This window comes from Mobula hypostoma, chromosome 5, assembly GCF_963921235.1.
Source record: "Mobula hypostoma chromosome 5, sMobHyp1.1, whole genome shotgun sequence".
Lineage (NCBI taxonomy): Eukaryota > Metazoa > Chordata > Chondrichthyes > Myliobatiformes > Myliobatidae > Mobula > Mobula hypostoma.
In genome coordinates this window covers 73,023,821-73,040,911 of record NC_086101.1, presented here as the reverse complement: position 1 = coordinate 73,040,911, position 17,091 = coordinate 73,023,821, and the positions used below count along the sequence as shown (strand labels likewise).

Here is a 17,091-nt window from a genome sequence, read left to right as displayed (position 1 = left end):
TCTTCTGGCCCGAAACATCAACTGCTCATTTCTTTCCACGGATGCTGCCTGACCCCCACAGAGTTCCTCCAGCATCTTGTGGCGCTACTGTGGAAACAAGATATCCTGCCCAAAAAGCTGACATGCATTGACGAACTGCACGTGCGCAGACTTGCAGAGCTGCACAGGGTCCCTGAAGCAGGCGTGCTTTACGATTGTCAAAAGCAAAGATTCACAGCCAGAACATCCGAAATGTAATGATTTACGTCTTAAATAAATATGATACCACCAGTTACCCACTGCAAGAATGTTTCCACATATTCTTGTCTCAGCACTCAACTTCCCAGGGTTAGGAAACATCCTTTGAAATATGTAATAGGATGTGTCATTAAAACATTTCATCCCCTAAAGTTTCAGTGGAGGCAGACATGCCCAGCAGCACACCATACAATGATCCTCCTGCAGTAATCGAATATTCATGCTGTTGCTAAGGGACTTATTTACATTTGTACATTTTGCACAGTCTGACTACCTTACATTTTGATGGAGGTCCAGCAACAACCAACTAAATAAAGACACAACACAAACAAATGCATTTCTATTAATTTAAATAGAACTGTATGCAGACATCCCACCCTGCAAAAATTCATTTCAGGGAGGTAGCACCCCTGCCCCCCGCAACCCAATATCCTCCCCTCCCCACCCCAGTTGACCTCCAAAGGTGTATGTAATACTTCGTTCAGTGATTTTGTCTAATCTGCAAACCAAGTTGGGTATATGCAGCAAATGTGACATTAAAATATGTACTTACATTATATTATATTATCATGTTTATTCTATTGCAACTTTAAGCAAGTCTACAGGGAATTTGGCCTCATCACGTAGGACATCAATAGCGTAGCTCCTTGGCAGCTAGTCAACTAGTTTAAATCAGGGGTCCCCAACCTTTTTTGCATCGCGCACCGGTTTAATATTGACAATATTCTTGCAGACCCCGGGGCGGGGGGAAATGACGCAATCGGTCCGCTTCTGATCTGGGCCGACATTTCCGTGTCGGGCGGCACCTAATTAATTAGCTTGTTTACTTCGGCTTTTTTCTTAAAGATGTGCTGGGTGCATTCTGGCCACCGCTGTATTCTTCGTGGCCCGGAGGTTGGGGACCACTGAATTATAAGTCACTTATAAGTCAATAGCATCATAACATTTTAAGTAACGTTTGGATGTTAAACACACAGTGCATATTTTCCTCATATGAACATATAAAATCATTGCAACACACCAATATCACTAAATCAGTGGGAGCCCTGGGCTTGTTTTCCTGCGACAAGACGGTCCTATCGAGGGGTGATGGGAGACAGTGATACTCGAAGGGGGTTCCTTATGTCCAGTCTATTCTGCAATTCAGTTTTCGTTGCATTTATTGTAGAAAACTCCGCTTCGCAGAAATATGTTGGAAATGGAAGCAACGTCTTCAGTGCTTTCGTGACTATCTCAGGATATTCAGCCTTGACTTTGATCCAGAATGCCAGCAGAGATGTTATGTCAAACATACTTTTCAGCCCACCGTCATTTGCAAGCTCGAGGAGTTGATCTTTTTCCCGCGCTGACATGGAAGATTCACCAGGGACATTCACAAATGGGTCACGGACCCAGTCTTTTGCACATCTTGGGTCACTGATGACCTTGCGTGCGTTAAAATTCAAAAGTGCATGACAGGGAATGAGGAAAGGTGCAGCTGACTCATATCGTTTCAAATCACCAAATCATACTGTTTCCTCGCCGCCCGGTGGTTGGGGACCACTCTTAGCACAAAGAGAGACCAATCAGGATGCTCGCTCTCCCTCTCAAAAATATCTATTTCCGGAATATTGTATATAATTTCCAGGTGTCAAGGAGCCACTATCGATATGCGGGAGACTCCCGGAACTTCCAGGAGAGGTGGGATGTCTGCTGAATGCTTAAGGAGTAAGGAGACACAGACTTCCCTGTACATTCATTTCGCAAGGTAAGTTGATTTATTGTCACCTATACTGAAGTACAGTAAAAAATTTTGTTTTGCCTGCCATCCATTGTAATAACTTCATTACAATTGTGGATTAAGATAGCATTTATTTTTATTTAGAGATAGAGCGCAGAATAAGCCCTTTGAGGCACACTACCCAGCAACCGCGATTTAACCCTAACCTAATCACAGGACAATTTACAGTGACCAATGAACCTACTTGGTACATCTTTGGTCTGTGGGAGGAAACTGCAGCACCATGAACAGACCCACACATTCCACAGGAAGGACATGCAGAAGATGCTGTGACTGAACTTCAAACTCTGACACCCCGCTCTGTAGTGATATGCCACGCTAGCATGACGCCCATATAGTAACAAGGGAGAACAAAATAACAGATACAGAATAAAGTTTTACAATTGTAGGAGTGTAGAGCAGACAGACAGAAAGTTGCAAGGCCTTAACAGGTAGATGCAGAGGTCAAGGGCCCACATTTTATACTAGGGAACCATTCAGTAGTCTTGTTCCCCAATAATAACTCTCCAGCATCATTTTTCAGTGGTCCAATATCCATTCTTACTCTTTATAACAGCAGGATAGAAGCTGTCCTTGACCCTGGTGGTTTGTGGTTTGGACTTCTGTAATCATCTGTCCAATGGAAGAAAGGAAAAGAGCGAATGACAAGGGTAAGAGGGGTGTTTGATTACGCCGGCTGTTTTACCAAGGCAGTGAGATGTATCGACAGAGTTCACGGAGGGGACGCTGGTTTCTGGGATGTCTGCTGTCCTTGTGGTCATGTATAGATCAGTTGCCATACCAACCGGTGGAGGTCAGAATTTGAGAGGTGTTGTCACTATGCTGATGTTATTCTTCTCGTCTGAAAAGCCAGAGACAGTGCCTTCTTCAGGAAGCTTGAGAAACGGACTGGAGTATTGCCAAGCACCATCCAAAGGGGCTACACAACCAAATCACCCAATAATGAAGGCTGGCCCATGATACTGAGAAAATACTCTTGTTATATGAAAAAAGATCAACCATAGACCTATGAGTATGATACCACCACGGATGAAATTCTTATTAATAGAAATAACTGTGGAGCAACTAACGATTTGCCTATCTAGTTTAATCCAGATGCATCACAGCTTGGCATGGCAAATGCCCTGCCCGTGACAAGCAACTGCAGAGTTGTGGACACAGTTCAGCCTCCTCTCCATTGACTGCCCACACTTCTCTCTGCATTGGGAAAAAGTAAAGATAATCAAAGACCCACCTACCCCCGATATCATCTCTTTTCTTCACCCACACCTCCCCCCAACTCAATCAGGCAGGTGATACAAACGACTGAAAGTACCTACCACTAGGCTCAAGAAGAGCTTCTATTCCACAGTAAAATACTACCAAATAGCTCCTAGTGCAATAAGGTGGACTCTTGCGCTGACAGTTTACCTCATTATGGCCATGCACCTTGTGTTTGCCTGCAGTGTTCTCTGTAATCGTAAAACTTTAATCTATAGTAACACACACAATGCCGGAGGAACTCAGCAGGTCAGGCAGCATCTACGAAGAGGAATAAACAGTCGATGTTTCGGGCCGAGGCCCTTCTTCAGGACTGGAAAGGACAGAGGAAGAAGACAGAATAAAAAGGCGAGTGGAGGGAACGGGGTACAAGATGGCAGACGATTGGTGAAGCCAGGTGGTGGGGAAGGAAAGGGGGATGAAGTAAGAAGCTGGAAGGTGATAGATGGAAGTGGTAAAAGGAGGAATCTGACAGGAGAAGTCATGGAAGAAAGGGAAGGAGGGGCACCAGAGGGAGGTGATGGGCAGGTGAAGAGAAAAGGAGTAGGAGGGAGCCAGAATGGGGAATGGAAAAATAAAGAAGGGGCATGGGGGGGAAATTACCAGAAGTTAAAATAAATCGATGTACATGCCATCAGGCTGGAGGCTACCCAGACGGAATATGAGGCATTGCTCCTCCAACCCGAGTGTGGCCTCATCTTGGCAGTAGTAAAGGCTGTGGATCTCTGTATTCTACATTCTATTACTGTTTTCCCTTGTACTCCATCAGTGCACTGTGTATCTGTATGGATGACATGGAAAACAGAGTCATCACTGTACATGGAACAGTAATAACTCAGCATACCAGTTTCCCTAAAGGAGCGTATTTCAGTTAATATAAGGTGTCACAGGTCTTTGAAAAGTAGAACACAGAACACTACAGCACAGGAACAGGCCCTTTGGCACATAATCTTGAATCAATCTAATTCAAATTGTAATCAAATGCCCAGTAAATTAATTTCTTACTCCTACACAATGTCCATACCCTTCTTTTCATGTGTCCAAGAGCTTCTTGAGTGCCAACAATTACGTGTCGGGGGGGTACCTAATTAATTAGCATGTTTATTTCAGCTTTTTTCTTAAAGCTGTGCTGGGTGCCTCCCAGCTACCGCTGCATTCTCTGCGAATCGGTATCTGTCTGTGGCCTGGGGGTTGGGGTGGTGGGCCACTGGGGTGTCATCTCGTCGTCTGTTTCCATTAGGACAAGCAGCTCATCTTCTCCTATTACTGCCTGCCTTGATGTCGAAGGTCAAGGTTATCGTCTGCTGTGGCTGATGCGGAAGGCTTGCCTGACTGCTGAGCCTCGCGCATTTTTCTATCATACAGTTCTTTGTAAGCAGTCAAACCATCCTGCAAATATCCCCTAAACCGACGTACCTTTTCAAAATTAAAGTCGCACTTTATCATTGCAGCCAAAATCTCACACAGTTGCTTCACATTCAGTTCGCTACTGCATTCGGTTTCGATTGTTATCCTTTCCTCTTCTAATTGCATCAACTCTTCACCTATCAGTTCTTGGTCACAGGATGCCAAAACCTCTTCAACATCATCTTCGTCAACTTCCACAAGCCAAACTCACTTTGTCCTTACTTCATTCACCACGATCGAAATGCTTAATTATGTCTAGTTTTACGCTAAGTGCAACACCCTTACGAGTTCTTTTAGGTTTTTCCAATACCTCAGAACTCATCTTGCAAATAGCTGCTCACAGGCACGTGTTTAAGCAATGCCGTTCCGAATCCGGGGCAGAGCGGCTGCTCAGGGCGCGCGCTGCCTTTTATCACGCGCTGATTTTTTCGCGCGCTGCTTTTTCTTCATAACAGTGAAAACACCTTCTGTTAGCGAAAACAGGGAACTAATGTAGGTCTTTCGTAACAGTGAGGTTCCGTAAAGCAAACGTTCGAAAAGCGGGGGACATCTGTACTGAGAACATGAGCTGTAGAGCCCTTGAAAGCGACTCCATAGGTTGTGGAGTCAGATCAGAGTTATAATGCTGTTTACATTGTAAATGCAAGCTGGTATCTATGCACAGTTTATTCCATATCCGAACTTTAACCTGTAACTTTATTTTGTATACAATCCATTATTCTTTACCATTATTCAATGTTGTCGATTTTTATTGCATGTCATGCCAACACACCACAGCAAATTCCTACTCCAGGTAAATGCAGTAATGAACGAAGTTGACCCTTGATGTAGAGTCCCGTTTACCACGGTACAAACAAGTCATTATGACCCAACAGCAGAGATGAACCCAGCCAAAAGTCAACAATTGCAATAACTGAGATAAGTATCCAGTTACAAACAAGAGAAAATCTGCATTTGCTAGAAATTCGAGCAACACACACAAAATGCTGGAGGAACCCAACAGGCCATGCAGCATCTAGGAAAAGAGTACAGTCGATGTTTCGGGCCGCAACCCTTCGGCGGGACTGGAGGAAAAAAAGCTGAGGAGTAGATCTAAAAGGCGAGGGAGGGAAGAAAGAAGCACTAGGTAATAGGTGAAACCTGCCAGTTTCAGTGATGCTGATTGAAGGCTGAATATTGATCGTGTAATTCCCCTTCAAACATTGCCATGGGATTAGTTTGTTTTACACTGAGCTGAAGCAAGAGATAAAACCTCGGTTTACTTCATCCAGTATCTCAAGCAGCTGAGTAATTATAGTTATAGAACACAACAGCACAGAAACAGGCCCTTCAGCCCATCTAGTCCATGACAAACTATTAATCTGCCCTCCTATTGACCTGTACCCGGGTCATAGCCCTCCATACCCCTACCATCATGTGTTTGTCCAAATTTCTCTTAAACAATGAAATCGAATCCACGTCCACCACTTGCACTGGCAACCTGTTCCACACTCTCACCACCCCGAGTGAAATTTCCCCTTATATTCCACTTAAACATTTCACCTTTCACCTTTAACCCATGACCTCTAGTTGTCGTCAGTGAGAAAAAGCCTGTTTGCATTTACCCTATCCCAGCAGCCACACCCCGGTATTCCACTTCAACAGGCAGGCTAATCCAGATGAGGGTAGCCAGTCTGCCTCAACTCCAGTGAGATAGGAGAAGATCACCAGGGAGATCCAATGCCCAGAAAGGTGGTTCTGCAGTGAAAGCCATGGCTAGGCACAGAAGACATCACACCCATCCACTGCAACCAAGGAGTTCTCTAGTTGTGACGATCACTTGTATCATTGGAAAAGGGCTGGAATTGACCCAGTGCAATGGCTTTTCCACTTTAATTGTCAAAATCGACGGACAACCAACACTTACCCTAGCTATACCCCCCATAATTTTTGTATACCTCTATCAAATCTCCCCTCATTCTCCTACACTCCAGGGAGTTAAGACCTAACCAATTCAACCTTTCCCATAACTCAGGACCTCAAGTCCTGGCAACATCCTTGCAAATATTCTCTACTCGCTTTCTTTAGTCTGGATGCTGTGTGCTCCAACCCTGCAGTCAGGCTTCAATCCACAACCTTCTGACAGGCTAGGCTTCAAAAACAATCCTGAATGCAGCCAGACCAGGTTCCTGTTTTTCGGGAACCGTTAGAACCTGCGATTTACAGTTTGGAAATCTATTGAGTGATCCAGATCTTTGCTGTCTCTGAGAAGACTCTGGGAAGTGAGCACAAGCCTCAAGGCAAAGAAACTACAAGGCAGGGTGCAAACCAATGATACGCTCCATTTTGCCAATTTGGCCGGCTGGTGGCATAGTGGCATCAGCACCAGATTTCTGAGCGAATGCCCCCGAGTTCCAATGCAGCCGGTCTCCCAGTCTGCGTCAGGTCTCACCAATATATAGAAGCCACACCGGGAGCATCGGACGCAGTATATCACCCCAGCCGACTCAGGACTCACTCCAGTGCTTCCGGTGTGGCCTTCTGCGAGACCCCACACGTGCTGAGAGACCGTTTCGCTGAACACCTACGCTCTGTCTGCCAGAGAAAGCAGGATCTCCCAGTGGCCACACATTTTAATTCCACATCCCATTCCGATAAGTCTATCCATGGCCTCCTCTACTGTCAAGATAAAGCCACACTCTGGTTGGAGGAACAACACCTTATATTCCGTCTGGGTAGCCTCCAACCTGATGGCATGAACACTGACTTCTCTAACTTCCGTTAATGCCCCTCCTCCCATTCTTACCCCATCCCTTATTTATTTATTTTCCTTTTTTTTCTCTCTCTGTCCCTCTCACTATAACTCCATGCCTGCTCTCCATCTTCCTCTGGGCTCCCCTCCCCCTTTCTTTCTCCCTAGACTTCCCATCCCATGATCCTCTCCCTTCTCCAGCCTTGTATCCCTTTTGCCAATCACCTGTCCAGCTCTTGGCTCCATCCCTCCCCCTCCTGTCTTCCCCTATCATTTCGGATCTCCCCCTCCCCCTTTCAAATCTCTTACTATCTGTTCTTTCAGTTAGTCCTGACAAAGGGTCTCGGCTGGAAACGTCAACTGTTTTTCTTCCTATGGATGCTGTCTGGCCTGCTGCGTTCCACCAGCATTTTGTATGTGTTGCTTGAATTTCCAGCATCTGCAGATTTTCTCGTGTTTACCTCATAAACTGTCTGGGTAGCCACAACCTGATGGCATGAACATCCATTTGTCCTTCCAGTATTTTTTTTTCCTCCCCTTTCCTTTTCCTTCTTCTATTCCCTGCTCTGGCCTCTTAGCTCTTCTCCCCTGCCTACCACTGTCCCCTGGGTCCCCTCCTCCTTCCTATAGTCCACCCTCCTCTCCAATCAGATTCCACCCTCTCCAGCCCTTTACCTTGCCCGCACACCTGGCTTCACCTATCACCCTCCTTCCCCTCCCCGCACCTTTTTATTCTGGCACCCTCTCCCTTTCTTTCCCGTCCAGAAGAAGGGTCTCAGCTCAAAATGTTGACTATTCATTTCCATGGCTGTTGCCCGACCTGCTGAATCCCTGCAGTATTGTGTGTGTGTGTGTGTGTGTGTGTGTGTGTGTGTGTGTGTTACAACAGAAACGCCTACTTTGTTCTGTGAGTGAGGAAAACCAAAGCCGATCATAGAAGACCCCGTAGAGCAGTACGAAGGGCGGGAGAGCTCACCACTGTGCCCGGGTCAATATTTATCCTTGCAGCCCACATTACAAGATGACACCGGCAATACACAAAGTGCAGGAGGAACCCAGGTCAGGCAGCATGTACAGAGGGGAACAAACAGTGATGTTATGGGCCGAGACTCTTCATGAGAATGAGTGGGTGCCCCCAGCTATTCCAAAGACGTGCTGTGGGTAGGTTAACATCTTTTGTACGCATCTTTTGCCCTCCAAACTGTTTGTTTGGTGCGGTCACTTCCATAACTGGTTGCAACGTGCACAATGTTCTGAGATTAAGCCCCACATCACAGGGATGGAAGTCTTCTTTTCATTTTAGAGGGATGCACAAGGATACGTTTCCAACTGAACCCGTTCAAAGTTTCCTTGCAGATACTCTGGATAATGCAATATTTACATTACCTTTTCAATATTCACTGGTTAGTCCTTGTAATGAATGCTCCATAAACCCCCTATACCATGCAGTCACGTTGATATGGCTGGACTGATAGACAGCTAATCGTTTGACAAATTGGAGATTCACAAAACTCCGCTAGACCACACTTGGGAGTACTATTTTTAGAACTGGTGGTGTCATTGGACGCAGAGGGGGTGCAGAGGAGATTCATCAAGATGCTGCCTGCATCGGAGAGGGATAGGTTGAGCCGGCTAGGGCTTTTCCCGTTGGAGAGGGGGATGAGATGTGAGCTAATAGAGGAGTACAAGGCATAAAGAGTGCGGATATTCCCGCGGCTAATGCGAGCTGTGAGAATTTTAAGATGATGGGAGGAAATTATAGGGGGAATGTCAGCGGTAGTCCCGCCCCCCACAAAGACTGGTGGGTGCGTAGTGGTAGAGGCAGTTACATGAGGGACATTGAAGTAACTGAGATAGGCGAGTGGATGATAGAAAAGCGGAGTGCTAAATGGGAGGGAAGTGTTAGACCGATTTTACAGCAGGTTGAAGGGTCAGCACAACGTGAGCTGAGGGGCCTGTATTGTCTTGTATTGTTCCATGTTCCGTGCAAAACGCACTCCTGCATTTGTTTCAAATGCAAAGGCGTCAAGCTTGCTCACTACACCGGGATGAGAGTTTTTAAAAAGTGACTTCGCGCTGATTACACCAGTCTGGGTCACAAAGTCTGACCTTCGAAAGAAAATGAACAAGCTGGAGAAATTAATTACCGAGTGTGAACAGCGCCTGCACAAGTTCGTCGGGAAGCCGCACAAACATCCATAGCAATTATTGTCTTTATGTTCACACATGTAATGAAAGTGTTCCACCGACCTTGCTCTGGGTAGTTAGATTTTAAACATACTTTTTGCCTCCAGATTTAAGCACGTTTCTTTCCCAGCACCTCACCCTCTTTGCAAAGCAGAAACCAGCCTCGTACTAACATCGAGAAGACCCACACCGCGACCGAGACTGGCGTGACGGAGGTAGAAATGAAGTTGAACGCACTGGTTGGAAAAAAAAACAAAAGCACTTTTTCCTACCGGTAAGTCCACGCTGACATCGCTGCCGTCCAGTAAGGAGACCCTGCAGGTTATTATGGACTTGCTGTCGCCAGCCGCCGGGATGTGAATCCCGGATCTCTGCGCCTCTCTCTGCTTCTCCCGCTCGGTGTATCGGCGCACCGTGCGGCGCCCGAGTGTCCGCCGCAAGAAGCCCAACATCGCCGCCGCCTCCCTCTGCGATCGCTTGGAGGGAGAGGCGGGCAGAAGGGAAGGAAGCTAATCGAAAGCTAACAACGGAGCTGATACAATGTAAGGAAAGGCGAGCTGATCAATTACACCAGCCGGCGTGAAATCGCAGCTCGCAGGCAAACAGAGGAGCGAGTCCCGCAAGAAATTATCCAAATCCCCTCTGCGTTCTTGGGCATGCGTGAATACAGCCCAGGAAATGGCGTCAGACACTTCCAACCTGCTGGATTTAGGGATGCGAGCTTCAGCAGCACGATGTAAACCGGCTCCGGTTCCCCGGGCCCCGAGTGTAAGCGATCACCCACCGGGACAGTGTGTAACGCGTGTCCCAAGTACACGCCTGACTCGCGTTGCAACGACTGCTCTTTCTGCACAAGTCTCTCGGGCCCGTCGTTAATAATCGATTTCGCGCTTGAGAGACCTCTTGAAATTCGACAAGGTTGAGTGTTCACGAATTGATGTCAACAGACAGGCCATAGCGATGATAAACGCTGCTTTTACTCTCTGAGGACACATCTCAGGTCTTTCAATCTGGCAAAATTAATACTTGCCAATTAACTTTGCCTGTTGTAATGGAGCGGCGATCGTTATCTATTTGAAAGTTAATATTTGCATGTAAAGTATAATTAGATTCCTCCCCCTTAGCTTTTCATAAATATTTAGCTTTATATACTGACGTTTGCAAATTCAGGCTTTATCCTCTGGGTTGAAGAATCATTATAGAAATTTAAACACAAATATGTATGTTGGTATTGGACTGTACCGAGGGAGTGTGATATTGTCATTTGACTAGAGGTAACTTCTCCCTAAATACTGTTAAAAGATCTCATGATACTGTATCACTTAACCAATCATGACCAGATTGTTTAGTCATTAAAACATACACAGGAACAGCACAGGATATACTATTCGACCCTCCAGATCTATGTCAAACATGATCCAATTGGTATCCCTTCTTTGCCTGCATGTTCATGTGCCTCTTAAACCCTACTTTCACCTTTCTCCCCGCTGCCATTCCAGACACCTACGATTCTCTGCGTAAAAAATCTACACTCCACATCTTCCTTAAACTTTCCACCTCTCACCTTAAATCTACAGTACTGTGTAAAAGCTATGTGTATATATATAGTACCTAAGATTTTTGCACAGTACTGTATTTGTCAACGTGGAGTGGAGAGTGAGTTTGTAAATCTGGCAGGAACAAAGGATATTGGGAATGATGAGGGTGGAGCACTGCGGGAGGGGTGTGGGACAGGTGGCAGAGAGGGAGTGCCAGGGCTGGGGCTTGGCACGAATGCAGACACACCCAGCCCTGAGACACCAGGCAAGGTAATTTGATTCCAAATAATTGATTTGCTGATCACTACAGAATGTCTCTCTGGTGCCTTCCGCTCCCTCCCCCCTTCCTCTCCCTTTTCGCAACCATAATTACCATAATTCCCTTCTCCTTGCCCCCTTCCCACTCCCAGTCCACAGTAGAGACCCATATCAGAAGAAGGTTGACGCATCACTCACTTTTGACATGATTTTTTTTGGCAACATCACAATGCAATACATAAAATTACTACAGTACTGTGCAAAACTCTTGGGTACCCTAGCTCTATGTATGTGCCCAAGACTTTTGCACAGTACTGTATGTCTTCCAGTATTTCCAGAATCAGAAATATAAGGGGGGGATCTCATTGAAACCTTTTGAATGTTGAAAGGCCTAGACAGAATAGATGTGGGAAGGATGTTTCCCATGGTGGGAGAGTCTAGGACAAGAGGGCAGAGCCTCAGGATAGAGGGGCACCCTTTCAAAGCAGAGATGCAGAGTAATTTCTTTAACCAAAGGGTGGTGAATTTGTGGGATTTGTTGCCATTTGCAGCTGTAGAGGCCAGATCGCTTGGGTGTATTTAAGGCAGAGATTGATAGGTTCTTGATTGAATATGGCATCAAAGGTTACAGGGAGAAGGCCAGGAAATGGGGTTGAGGAGGAGATTTAAAAAAAGGATCAGCCATGATTGAATGGTGGAGTAGACGCGATGGGCCTAATTCTGTTCCTATGTCTTATGGTCTTATTTGACCTTTCCACCCTGAGAAAGAGTCTCTGATTGTCTACCTTATCTCTGGCTTTCTTAATTTTATAAACTTCTGTTGGGTCCCTGGTTAGCCTCCGATGCTCCAGAAAAACAGTCTAATTCTGTCCAACCTCTCCATAGAGCGGTATGGGTTTTGTTTGCTTTTGGGATGTTGCTGTCACAAATCAGTAGCTCTGTTTCCTTTGTTTGCAAAGCTGACTCCCTGTGAACAAGTACTTAAGCCTCCAAGAACCCAACAGCCCTTGCTGGTGAAGCAGCAATTTACCGGTACTTTGTTCAGCTTGATGTACTGCACCAAATGAACTTCGAACTTTGACATCCAAGTTGAGATTCCCTCCGGATGAAGAAAATGAAATACAGAGAATCGCAAGTGCTGGAGGAACTCAGCAGGTCAGGCAGCATCTATGGAAAGGAACCTTTCATAAATGGCCGAAACCTTTCTTCAATTTTGGAAAGGAAGGGGGCCAAAGCCGGAATAAGAAGGTGGGGGAGGGGAAGGAGTACAAGCTGGAAGGTGATAGGTGAGACCAGGTGAGAGGGAAGGTGGGTGATGAGACCAGGTGCGGAAGAAGGTGATAGGTGAGACCAGGTAAGAGGGAAGGTGGGTGGTGAGAGCAGGTGAGGGAGGAGGTGGATTGGAAAGTGGGAATGATGTAAGAAGCTTGGAAGTGATAGGTGGAAGAGGTAAAGTGCTGAAGAAGAAAGAATCTGATAGGAGAATCTTAATATGTCACCTGGTTCATTGATCATTCAATTGATTGGCACCGTTTCCGGTAAAATGGCTGCGTGCTCAGACGCAGTGGCCTCCCAGCTTCCAAATGAAGGTGTAATTGTGTTTTTTATGATTGAAAGTCTCTGCTAGATCGTACAGCAGGTATACCCCACTAGTGAGTTGCTGGAAAACAGGTGAGCTGCACTTGCTGTGTACCCTGTTGCTGCCCGCTACAGCCACCAAGGAGAAAGGCCTCAGAGGTGGTGAGGCGGTAAAATTTATTTACAAATTGTGCAAATAATTGCCTTGGACATTTTTCTTATGATCGCAAGACCTTGTTGGGGATTGGTAATGTAGAATACTGCAAGTCTGTTTCACTGGTTCATTGGTGAGATGGATGGAGACGGAGCCGCGTGTGGCCTCAGTTGTTGCGTGCACCAGGCCTTCATGCCATGGGGATCTCAGTAGAGGAGACGCCAGAGGCAGCGTGGGCACAGCGGGTATCCCGGTTGGGTTTGAGGTTGGGCCCACCCCTCGATGCTGCTCTCCAGTGTTCACTCGCTGGAAGTCTAGCTGGATTGTGTTCATCTGTGGCTACCCTAGTGCACGATGGGGAACTGCTACGTCTGCCTTCTTGCGGGAACATGGCTCCAAGCAGGATCAATCTACAGGCCACAAAACTCAGGGACTTGGGCAATATTGTTATTTTTTTGTGATTGTATGTGCTATATGCACCTCGGGCAGTGTGCCAGTGTTGGTGCTGTGTTTTGCACCTTGTTCTTAGAGAAACACTTGGTTTGGCTGTATTCTTGTGTATGGATGAATGGCAATTAATCTTGAACTGCTAACTACTTGAACTGTTTGCTGGTTCACAAGAAAAGTGGAAGGTATATGTGATACATGTACCATATCATAGTCGAGTATAGGAATAGAACAGGCAGCCAGTGCAGAGTACTCCTGTGGCTGTTCCCCTGAATAATAAGTATACCACTTTAGATACTGTTGGGGGGTGGGGGGAATGACCTAGCCAAGGAAAGCCTCTGGCACTGAGTCTCACTCTGTGGTTCAGAAGTGATGGGGTGAGAAGAGGTGAGCTGTAGTGATAGGGGATTCATTGGTTAGATGAACAGAAAGGAGGTTCTGTGGATGAGACTGAGATTCCCTGATAGTATGTTGCCTCGTGGTGCCAGGGTCAGGGACATCTCGGATCAAGTCCTCAGCATTCTTAAGTAGGAGGGTGAACAGCCAGGGGTTGTGGTCCACATTGGTACCAATGACATGGGCAGTAGGCTGAAAGGACAGGACCTCCAAGGTTGTGATCTCAGGATTGCTACCTGTGCCACGTGCTAGTGAGGTCAGAGATAGGAAAATTATACAGTTTAACATGTGGCTAAGGAGATGGTGCAGGAGGGAGGTCTTCAGATTTTTAGATCATTGGGCGAAGGTGGGACCTGTACAGAAGGGGTGGTTGCACCTGAACTGGAGGGGGACTAATATCCTAGCGGGAAGGTTTGCTGATGCTGCATGGTGGGCAGTCTCACCTAGTCTCACTAACCTGCACTCAGCCCATAACCCTCCATTCATTTCCTGTCCATATAGCTGTCCAATTTAACTTTAAATACAACATCGAACCTGCCTCAACCACTTCTGCTGGAAGCTCGTTCCACACAGCTACCACTCTCTGAGTAAAGAAGTTCCCCCTCATGTTACCCCTAAACTTTTGCCCTTTAACTCTCAACTCATGTCCTCTTGTTTGAATCTCCCCCACTCTCAATGGAAAAAGCCTATCCACGTCAACTCTATCTATTCCTCTCATAATTTTAAATACCTCTATCAAGTCCCCCCTCAACCTTCTACGCTCCAAAGAATACAGACCCAACTTGTTCAACCTTTCTCTGTAACTTAGGAGATGAAACCCAGGCAACATTCTAGTACATCTCCTCTGTACTCTCTCAATTTTGTTGACGTCTTTCCTATAATTCGATGACCAGAACTGTACACAATACTCCAAATTTGGCCTTACCAATGCCTTGTACAATTTCAACGTTACATCCCAACTCCTATACTCAATTCTCTGATTTATAAAGGCCAGCATACCAAAAGCTTTCTTCACCACCCTATCCACATGAGATTCCACCTTCAGGGAACTATGCACCATTATTCCTAGATCCCTCTGTTCTACTGCATTCTTCAGTGCCCTACCATTTACCATGTATGTCCTATTTTGATTTGTCCTACCAAAATGTAGCACCTCACATTTATCAGCATTAAACTCCATCTGCCATCTTTCAGCCCACTCTTCTAATTGGCCTAAATCTCTCTGCAAGCTTTGAAAACTTACTTCATTATTCACAACTCCACCTATCTTAGTATCATCTGCATACTTACTAATCCAATTTACCACCCCATCATCCAGATCATTAACATATATGACAAACAACATTGGACCCAGTACAGATCCCTGAGGCACACCACTAGACACCGGCCTCCAGTCTGACAAACAGTTATCCACCACTACTCTCTGGCGTCTCCCATCCAGCTACTGCTGAATCCATTTTACTACTTCGATATTAATACCTAATGATTGAACCTTCCTAACTAACCTTCCGTCTGGAACCTTGTCAAAGGCGCTACTGAAGTCCATATAGACAACATCCACCGCTTTACCCTCGTCAATTTTCCTAGTAACCTCTTTAAAAAATTCAATAAGATTTGTCAAACATGACCTTCCACGCACAAATCCATGTTGACTGTTCCTAATCGGACCCTGTCTATCCAGATAATTATATATACCATCTCTAGGAATACTGTCCATCAACCTACCCACCACCGATGTCAAACTCACAGGCTGATAATTGCTAGGTTTACTCTTAGAATTCTTTTTAAACAATGGAACAACATGAGCAATACACCAATCCTCTGGCACCATCCCCGTTTCTAATGACATTTGAAATATTTCTGTCAGAGCCCCTGCTATTTCCACACTAACTGACTTCAAGGTCCTAGGGAATATTCTGTCAGGACCCGCAGACTTATCCACTTTTATATTCCTTAAACGTGCCAGTACTTCCTCTTCTTTAATCATACTTTCCATAACTACCTTTCTTGTTTCCTTTACCTTACACAACTCAACATCCTTCTCCTTAGTGAATACCGAAGAACAGAAATTGTTCAAAATCTCCCCCATCTCTTTTGGCTCTGCACATAGCTGTCTACTCTGATTCTCTAAGGGACCAATTTTATCCCTCACTATCTTTTTGCTATTAATATAACTGTAGAAACTCTTTGGATTTATTTTCACCTTACTTGCCAAAGCAGCCTCACATCTTCTTTTAGCTTTTCTAATTTCTTTCTTAAGATTCTTTTTACATTCTTTATATTCCTCGAGCACCTCATTTACTCCAAGCGGCCTATATTTATTGTAGATCCCTCTCTTTTTCCAAACCAAATTTCCAATATCCCTTGAAAACCATGGCTCTCTCAAACTTTTAACGTTTCCTTTCAACCTAACAGGAACATAAAGATCCTGTACCCTCAAAATTTCACCTTTAAATGACCTCCATTTCTCTATTACATCCTTCCCATAAAACAAATTGTCCCAATCCACTCCTAAATCCTTTCGACCACTCAACAGTCCTTGGGACTTCATGAAATAAATGTGTAGAGAGATCGCAGACTGTTGCAAGAAACATAAGGTTGGGATGGGAGGTGATTTTGACTTTCCACATATTGACTGGGACTCCCATAATATAAAAGGACTAGGTGGGATAGAGCTTGTCAAATGTGTTCAGGGAAGTTTCCTTAATTAGTACATAGAAGTCCCAACTAGAGAGAGTGCAATACTAGATATATTAGGGAACGAGACAGGGCAGGTGATGGAAGTTTGTGTAGGGGAACACTTTGCATCTGGTGGTCACAATGCCATTAGTTTCAAGGTAATTATGGAAAAGGATAGGCCTGGTCCTCAGGCTGGCATTCTAAATTGGAGAAACGCCGATTTTGATGGTATCACAAAGGATCTGGCAAGTGTAAGCTGGGTCAGGTTATTTTCTGGCAAAGGTGTACTTGGTAAGTGAGAGGTCTTCAAAAGTGAAAACAGAAGTTTGTATGTTCCTGTCAAATGAAAGGCAAGGATAACACATTTATGGAACCTTGGTTTTTGAGAGATGTTGAGGCCCTGGTTAAGAAAAAAAGGAGGTGCAGAGGTGGTATAGGC

General features: G+C 45.4%; 1 protein-coding gene across 3 annotated transcripts in view; it reads right to left on the bottom strand.

Moving 5' to 3' along the window:
* epb41l5 (erythrocyte membrane protein band 4.1 like 5) overlaps positions 1-11,095 on the bottom strand; it is a 207,315-nt gene extending 196,220 nt beyond the window's left edge. For 2 of the 3 annotated variants that reach the window (XM_063048540.1, XM_063048541.1), the window contains exon 1: positions 9,875-11,094. In XM_063048540.1, coding sequence (XP_062904610.1) covers positions 9,875-10,054 — 180 coding nt within the window. In that variant the 5' untranslated portion in view covers positions 10,055-11,094. Of the gene's footprint in view, positions 1-9,874 lie in introns of all 3 variants that reach the window. The other variant, XM_063048542.1, reaches the window with a different exon arrangement.
* Between the last annotated feature and the right edge of the window lie 5,996 nt (positions 11,096-17,091).